This window comes from Notolepis coatsorum, assembly GCF_963971535.1.
Source record: "Notolepis coatsorum genome assembly, chromosome: 10".
In the NCBI taxonomy this organism is placed as follows: domain Eukaryota; kingdom Metazoa; phylum Chordata; class Actinopteri; order Aulopiformes; family Paralepididae; genus Notolepis; species Notolepis coatsorum.
The window spans coordinates 39409430-39418582 of NC_140174.1; the positions used below are offsets into that span (position 1 = coordinate 39409430).

At 43.6% G+C, this 9153-nt stretch overlaps 1 protein-coding gene across 1 annotated transcript in view; it reads right to left on the bottom strand.

The window, feature by feature from the left end:
* LOC311236155 (inactive carboxypeptidase-like protein X2) overlaps positions 1-9145 on the bottom strand; it is a 105832-nt gene extending 96687 nt beyond the window's left edge. Inside the window, exons 1-2 of the mRNA XM_084323780.1 lie at positions 8761-9145; positions 4679-4771 (exon numbers count right to left, since the gene is read on the bottom strand). Of these exons, the coding sequence (XP_084179906.1) occupies positions 4679-4771; positions 8761-9052 (385 nt within the window). The 5' untranslated portion in view covers positions 9053-9145. The remainder of the gene's footprint in view (positions 1-4678; positions 4772-8760) is intronic.
* Between the last annotated feature and the right edge of the window lie 8 nt (positions 9146-9153).

A 9153-nucleotide genomic window follows, 5' to 3' on the forward strand; every position in this document is an offset into this window, starting at 1 on the left:
CTTTGACAATAATGTGCCATGCAAACAACCAAACATACCACCAGGGCCTCGTATGGTGCTAAGTAGGGCAATTGCCTCATTGCTGCTGAGGGCCGAAACAAGGGAGTGACGTTTAGTCGGGGTCTGCATGTCATAAACACTTACTTCACAGCTGGTGGTGATGCAGTGCAGGAGGACTGTACTGTTGATATTTACTGCTGTGTAGTACCTATGCAATGAGTTAGAAACAAGTTCCAAACACAGAGCCCCTTTGGCACTAATCAATAATAGTTTTCAGGACACATTTTGTGAGCACCGTCAGTGCAGCATCAATTGAACACGCTCACGCCACCCTGGAAGCGATTGGAAGTGAGTGGAACAAGTTAGAGGAAAGTGAACCTCTCTGAATTGAATTGAATAAATTGGAGTGACTCCACTCTCTGAGTCACCGCCTCTAGCTAACTCCACTGCCAGACAGCTGCTCATCAAACCCTTGTTTACAAGACTCAATAAACCGTCTTGATTTTGCTCGTCAGTGGGTGAACCCTTCATACACTTGACGGCATTACGTCAAGTCACTTAACCCTCCATACTGTGTTTAAATTAAATCAATTATTTTATGTTTGAAGTTAAATGCATCCCAGCAGTTGAAACATACATTAAAGTATGGTAATTGGAAGTTTGTATTTATGTTTTTGGCTCAGCTGCTTTGTGCCTCTCTAAAGACCATCTTAATAACCCTGTAAATAAAACATGAATCCATCCCCATCCTTTGCTTATACAGCAAATATTTATATCACGCATCTACAAATACACAGGTCACCATGAATTCCTATGGTTTAATACTATGGTGTTTGAATGGCTTTACAGTATATTACTATTATGTTTCAAATTGTATAACATTTGGAAAATAAACTGTGTCTTTATTGCCAAGGATTGTAACATTTATTAGCTGCGACCAGCAGCTCTATAGCTTGCGCTATAAATGCTGACATTTTCAAGTTCAAGTTTCAAGTTTCTTTATTAGTTGTCATACAGAAGTACAGAATACTTTTATACAAAATGCTTCTTTCTGTTATGCTCCAGAGACTGTGCTAGACAAAAATAGATAAGTATAAAATAAAATAAGTATAGCAAGTAAAAAATAGAAGTCACGTACGTGGACACAAGTGTTCAGTATGTACATATGTACAATGTTCAATGCAGAGTATGCATTGAATATGCATTGAATATTGAATATGCAGAATATATTGTACTGTATATTGTATATATGTATATTGTATATTCCTCTTTACTTATTATTTTTTTTTACTTACTTTTTACTTACTTTCTTACTTACTTTTTTTTTACTGTATGAAGCACACTCTCAGGGGCTCATACAGAACCAAGCATTTCAGCGTAAAGTGTATTTTATTGTGATATTTAATAAACAAACTTGAACTTGAAGTTGAAATGCTGTCGTAGCGTATGTAAAACAAAGCAAAAGAGACAAAAGACTGCTGGCAGTGGAGAGCTCACAGAGCCACAGGGTCCACATCAATGGACTCATTCTCATCGGAGGAGCCTGCCCCTTAAACAGGTGATGAATTATGTGTAAAAACCTTTATATTTCCCCAGGTTTTATATGGCTTCAGAACCTGGGGTCAACATGACCCCGATCAACATTGTTGAGTACAAATCGTGTAGGCCTACTTTGAGAACATAGCATAGGCCTAATGGTCATTTTATATTCACTCGTTTTTCCCCAAGTTTCAAGCTGAAAATTCTAATGTTAATCACATTTATTGGGACATCAAACATTGAATTGGTTCAAACTGACCACAAACATTAAAGACAGTCAACTATAGCAACAGTGTGGTGTGCATACTGTGAGATGTCTACAGATATCTCTATAGGAACATCTCCTTAATAATACTGAGCTGTTAAAACATCCCTTTAATTAAATGGTGAATTCACAAGTTAATGTTTTGGTATGCAATTTTGCAATGCAATTTTGATTTGTGTGTGTGTGTGTGTGTGTGTGTGTGTGTGTGTGTGTGTGTGTGTGTGTGTGTGTGTGTGTGTGTGTGTGTGTGTGTGTGTGTGTGTGTGTGTGTGTGTGTGTGTGTGTGTGTGTGTGTGTGTGTGTGTGTGTGTGTGTGTGTGTGTGTGTGTGTGTGTGTGTGTGTGTGTGTGTGTGTGTGTTTGTGTCCCGGTTTACTCTCCAGCAATGCTAAACGAATTAAACTGAAAGTAAAAAGCAAAAAAAGATGTCCAATGCCTATAAAAGTGTTAGATTTCTCTAGCTGACTGGCTTATTTATCCTTTAAAATGAGATTAGAAGAAAAAATCTAACCAAAGTATTTGTTTTACAACTTTATGTGTGATTTAACCTGGAAACTGCAGCCAGGATGGGTGGTCGAGATAAAGCAGCTGCTACCAAGGGAAGGACTAAACAAACTCTAGATAATTCAGAAAACAGTTCATTTCAACGCAGCCAAAACACCGCCTTGGAGGGAGAGAGGGGCCAGTCAAATTCTGACTGACTGCGTGTGCTGCTATGCTTCTTTAGATCCTCACAACTGTGCCAGGCATGTCAGTGTTCAGTTCCCATTTTCCAACATGTTAGAATGAACCTGCGATCCAACTTTCTGCTCTCGATCCCCATTCACTTGTGTATTTCAAACCACACTTTTTCTTGGCGTCTTCGTCTTGATGACTTTGACAGAAATCCACACGAGTGCTCGCCCATTTTTACCTTCCAAGGGTTGCTAAATAAGATGTATAAATAAGGGCAATACCTATAAGTGTTTGTGGTAGAGGACCCAAGTGCAGGACAAAGGCAGGATATCGAAGAAAAACTCACTGGGTATTTATTGCAGACAGCCAGGCATGCAGGCAAAGTACAGGTTACAGGAAGACAACACAACACAAGGCAAGACAAACGGACAAAATACTTACTGGGTGAGCTGACTAATATACACAGGAGAGAGACAAAACAGGGGCTAGAAGTCACAACCATGATAGGACCCACCCTCCTCAATGGACGGCTCCTGGTCGACCAGGAGGAGGACCTCTGCCACAGTGGTGAAAGACAGGGAGCAGGAAGGCGGGCAGGAGAGGGGCAGTCCAGCAGACAGACAGACAGACAGACAGACAGACAGACAGACAGACAGACAGACAGACAGGCAGGCAGGCAAGCGAACGGGCAGGGAAGGGGCCAGTGACCCTCTATGGGAAAATCCTCCATTGCCGCTCAGAAGGGAACAGCCTCAGTTCACACAACTGCATTGGCTCCGCCATGAGAACTCTGGAACTCTCGGCTCCAGTTTGCAACATCAGGTAGGCAGGCAACGATGTCGGCAGCTGATTCTGGCAATGTGTTGGCCCGGCCAACAGTGGTGGAGACAGCTGAATGTGTCATAGTGGGTAGAAGAGCAGAGGGCCGGGGGGAGGCGAAGGGGCGCTGGACAGTCTGTGCTTCAAGGAGGAACACCGGAGCTATTCCAAGAGCTGCCAGTGGCGTCCACTCGCCCCCCTAAGGCTACAGACAGCTACATGGATTGCCATGGTACCACTCAGCCTCAGGTGGAGGTAAGTGAGTAGGCAGGCTATGAGGTGGCTGTGTGATGTCTGCTGGCTCCGTTTCGGGTTTGGCCGTTCTATAAGGGTTTGTAGAGGACCCAAGTGCAGGACAAAGGCAGGAGGCAGATGACTAAGAAAAACCCAACACTGAGTAATTCTTGCAGGCAGGCAGGCAGGCAGACTAGAAAAAAAAACTCAACACTGGGTAATTATTGCAGACAGGCAGGCAGTACAGGTTACAGGAAGACAACACGAAGGAAGACAAAACTAACTAAACAGGTAACAGAAAAGCCACGAACACGGAGGAGACTTAGGTGACGTAAACGGTATGACCAGACAAAGACTAACTGGGGGAGCTGTCTAATATGCACAGGGGAATAATGACAAACAGCTGGGGGTGATGGCAGACGAGACACAGGCTTTCACATGGGAGAATCTGCTGGACCTGCAGGGGGACACACACGGAAAGGGAGCGAAACACTAGGGGCAGGAGGAGAGAAACAAGCGGGAGAAAGACAGAACAGGGGCTGGAAGTCACAACCGTGACAGCACCAGTATATTCATTTAATGAGAGCACTGGAAAGTTTGGAGTGGAGAAGCAGCCAGTCTCCGAGTCCCAGATGCAATCTTCAGCATAATGGATCTATTATGACGTCCCCGTGGTTTGGATTGGACCAGATTGGACCAGAATGAGGTGATCCGTAACCTTCACAGGACCATAGACAACCACCATTCATACAGGGTGGCTACCGGGAACATCCTGGCTTTTTTTCTTTCTCCACAATTATACCTTGATTACCATGGAAACCAAACACAATTGGTTTTCATCCACTGAGAAGACAAGCGTTGCCTCTGTGACTTGGTTCCTCTTCTTCTGACTGCATCATCCATTACTGCCAGATTTTCTCCCCCCTCAAAGGGAAAAGAAGCTTTTTGAAAACCCCTTTTTTTCAAAACATGTCCTCATCTCCGAGTGTGTGGGTGGGTGTCTTCTCTCCGCCCGTTCCTAACTGCCCTCGTTGAGACGAGAAAGTGGGCCCGTGCATCAGAAGGTAGATAGATTTCCTGAACAAATGATTTTATAAGATTATGACCGTCCCAGGTGCAGTGTTAGTGTCATCTGCCTTTGACTTACCTTCCTTCGCTGAGCTGTCCTGGCCGTCTCCCTCACTGCTACTGTTCGGCGTTTTCAACGTGTTCTTCTTGTTCTTCTTGTTTGGCATTTTCACTATAAGGAAATACAAATATAGAATTTGGTAGGGGTGGGGGAGAAAAAAAACGATACCGTGATATATTGCAACATTTTGCATGACAAACTGAGGCCAAGTATCGTTATTCAGAAAAGAATAATGGTAAATCATAAATGGTGCATTTATACAGTATAGCGCTTTTATCCAAAGTGCTTTACAATTTGTTTCTCACATTTACTCACACATTCACACACCGATGGCGGAGGCACATGGAGGTAATCAATGTGCACAGGTTAAATCGACCATCCTCACATACAAAAATGGTAAATGCTGCATTTATATATCGCTTTATCCAAAGCACTTTACAATTTTGTGCCTCACATTTTACCCATTCACACATCGACGGCAGAGGCAACCATGCAATGTGCCAACCTGCTCATCGGGAGCAATTAAGGGTTAAGTGTCTTGCGCAAGGACACTTGGAAACCGCCAAATACATTCCGATATTATATTGATAAACTGACTGCAAATATCGTATATATTAAATAATAATACGTTTTCCGCTGGAGGCATAATTTGCAGTTGAAAAAGGGAATGAACAAATGACCCAACAACAGTGTGTCCTTCTTCAGAGTCCTTGTCTTGTACAAAAAAAACGAAAGATGATGCGTGTGCTCCAGTATTCTCCTCTTCGGTTCTGTTGTGAGAAGCACTGAGCCCACATCAACAGGTTGAAACATGTGTATACTCCCTTCAGAGTATACAGTATGAAGCATGATTCTCACTTCATTCTGGTAAAAAAAAAAAAAAGGACAATTAGGTTCCTATGGCCCTCTTCAGACATAAGGCCACAGTGAACTGTCAATGACACATTTAAACAAGTGGACGTCAATTTGCGCTCTCTAATATCATTATTACACTATAATACCACTTATCCATCTGACTGCCTGAAGGTTCAAAGCAATTGTGAAAATATCCTGCATGAGAGAGGGATGCGGAGGGGGAGTCACATTCCAAGAGGAACTGTGTGAAGTCGACTTGGAAGTGGGGAATGTGACTGGGTGTCAGGTCAGTATAGGCCCCATGCGATAACAATCTATTCTCACATCTGAAAGCCCTTACCCTCAGCCCGTCCTGTGGACAGAATACTGAATACTGAAAAATGCCCTGAGCCGCGTATTTTTTTTTAATTTTGATTGTATAGAGAACAACTGAATTGTTACTGTGTGACCGATAATGCTCAGCATGTTGTCAGGTCGGGATCGGTGTTCAAGCATTAACTCTGTGGAATGGCCTCAAGTTCAAGTTCAAGTTCTTTAATAGTTGTCATACAGAAGTACAGAATACTTTCATACAAAATGCTTCTTACTGTTACGCTCCAGAGACTGTGCTAGACAAGATAGTATCAAATAACATAATATAGCATGTAATTTAGAAGAAGAAAAATGAGGTCACAGTGTTCGGTATAGACATATGTACAATGTTCTGAGTTACCATATAATATACAATACTATGCAGTGTACTAATGTACAGTACTATCTAGTGCAAAGCAGAAATGGGATGAGGTACAATTTTAGGTACAATTTACAGTAAGGTGTACGAGTTGTAGTGCAATCCTTCATCAATAAATATAAAGTGTGGGGAGTGGGTGCTACAGTGTGTTTGTTTAAAGTGGGTGTGTGCTATAAAGTGTGTGGAGTGGGTGCTACAGTGTGTTTGTTTAAAGTGAGTGTGTGCGTGTGGATGTGTGTGCTATGTGCGTTTGGTGGTTGTTGTTGTGTAGTGTTCATTCATTGTTCGTTTAGCAGCCTGATGGCCTGGGGATAGAAGCTTCTTCTGAGTCTTTCTGTGCTCGCCTTGAGACTCCGGTATCGCTTGCCTGACCGCAGCAGTTCAAAGAGGCAGTTGTTCGAGTGACTGGAGTCTTTAATGATTCTTTTAGCCTTGCCCGTGCAACGCTTGTTGTAAATGTTCTGGAGGGTGGGGAGCCCCCCTCCAATTGTGCGTTCGGCTGAACGTGTCACTCTTTGTAGTCTGCTTCGGTCTTGTGCAGTGCTATTCCCAAACCAGGAGGTGATGTTGCCTGCCTCGGAACCTCTGCTGCATTTACAGTAGATTCACTTTTAAAAAGAATCTTAAATTGTTTTTAAATTGTTTTTAACACTGTAAATTAATTTTTTGTTTTTGTTTTACACTAATGTAATTTTAGCTATATTAATTGTTACAGTAGGTTCATTATGCATTGTGTGTACTGACTTTTAATAATTTTGTTTTTTGCAATAGTGATTGTTTTTGTGTGTTTTTTTGTGTGTGGACCCCAGTAAGACTAGCTGGTTGCTATCGCACCAGCTAATGGGGATCCCTAATAAAATAAAATAAAATAAAATCAACGGTAACTGTAGGAAATCGTATACAAGTGGCCCTACGGTACAAAAAAGAGTATCATAGTACTCTATACTATACTAGCAGATCATAGTATGTTGTTGGTGTGACATAATGGACAGGTTAAAACAAATCACTATTGTGACAGGGAAAAGAGGAAATGATTGGTTCTAGAATAGCTTCAGCATGTTTTCATATACAACCCCCCCCCCCCCCCCCCCCCCTCTCTCTCTCTCTTGATCCCACCTGCAGCTGGTCTCCCTGCTGGGGCACGTGAGAGAAGATGCCTGAACCGTTAAGTCACCATCTCCACAGCTGCTCCAAATTACAGTAGCTGCCACATAAGCTAAACCGCCGACCTTCGCGTACTTTTACGTTACTATCCATCCAATAACCTGGCAGTATTTAGACATGCCCACAGATCTGCTACCGCGTATACGCTACAAGCCCCACAGAGAGCGGGCCTGTAGTAAACACATTTGTATTGATGCAGCGGTTTGGCCCCGGTGCGCCCGCTGTTGCTTGCTAAGCGGCTTTCTGGGGATGGGGGGGGGGGATGGGGGGGGGGGGGGGGGGTGAGTCTCGCATGTGTTCCGCACATCAGGGGTCCAAATGTTCTGCACATCCCGGTTCCAAACGGAATCCTCTTGACCTTCTGCCGTCCTGGAAGGCGGTCGATGTTGCTGTTTGTGTTGAAGCCACACAGAATCCTGGCTCTGATCTATAGGCCGTATGTGGAGAGGGGAGGTGAAGCACTACCTGAGGAAATTACTAACTGTTGGTTCTTTTCTCTCGGCTCATCCGTCACTCCGTGCGAATTGAATTCAGCTGTTTCCCCCCTCCTGTGTTTTTAGAGAAGACTCCAATGAGTCTGTCTTCTGAGCCTCAAGTTTTCCATTTCAATCCATCAAGTCGCCCTACGGTCACATGTACTGTAGCAGGGGAACGTCTGGTGCACATTACTTTGACTTTGAGAAAATAAGACTTGTACCTTATAGCTCTTGTGATAACCTAACTTTCTTTGTGATGCCCCTGTGCACACTTCTATCAGTGCAAAACAACCATTCAAAATAAAAAAGTAACAAAAAAAACATGCAGATTAGGTATGAATATCATATGTATGAATATTATTACACTTTAGTGTTTAGTATTTATCAGTAGTCATATCAGTCTACAGTAGAAAATGAATGCACATTTAGCAAAACTTTTATTTTCTTCCAAAGTCAATATTTTCAATAGGAAAAACTTAACATGGAAAAAAGGCTTAAGGGTTAACCATACACTTGTCATCAAGTGGTGATGTCATGTTACTTTTCAGGTAGCTTGACAGGTTTTGAATAGCAACTCGAGCCAGCCATGGTTAAATGTTGTGTAAGTTTGTTATGTTAACTTAGCTGCTCCCCCTGACACAACTGCTCAGATCCACCTAATAAACCTCTCAGCAAGTGCAGTACTCTATCTACAGGTTATGTTTTCAATAAAAGCACTATTAATTTCTTTACAGCTGTGCCTTTTGGATGATCTTTGCTGCAATCAAATAATTTTGTGGAGGAACAGTAAGGTTTTTTACTACACACAAGAGTCTGTGATTGACATATCTAGAAAAGTATCCGCTGCCTGTGAATTATTATTTAAATTTTTTTACCTGACTTTGCTTCAGCTGTGGCCTTATCTGTCAGCCCGCCGCCATCAGCCTTGCCCTTAGGCAGCTTCTTGGTGGGGCTCTGGCTGGGGCGCTCCTGCCTGTCAGCCGTGGGGGCCACAGGCTCCTCCGCCTCTAGGACCCGATTGTACTGCTCTCTGGTCAACAGCTCCTGCATGTAGTAGTCCTCATCCTCTGCGGCGAGGCCGTGGCCGAGGTCCAGGAGTCCCGCGAGGAGACCCAGCAGAGCCAGGAGGCTGAGGAGGCGCTGTCTTCTCATGGCCCCGGAGATCATCGCCAGCTGAGGGTCCTGATGCCGTCTCCAGAGGAGCCTGCTGCTGCTGCCAGGCTGCGTCCCATCAACTGCTGCCTTCTCTCTCCCTTCCCACTCCGGCA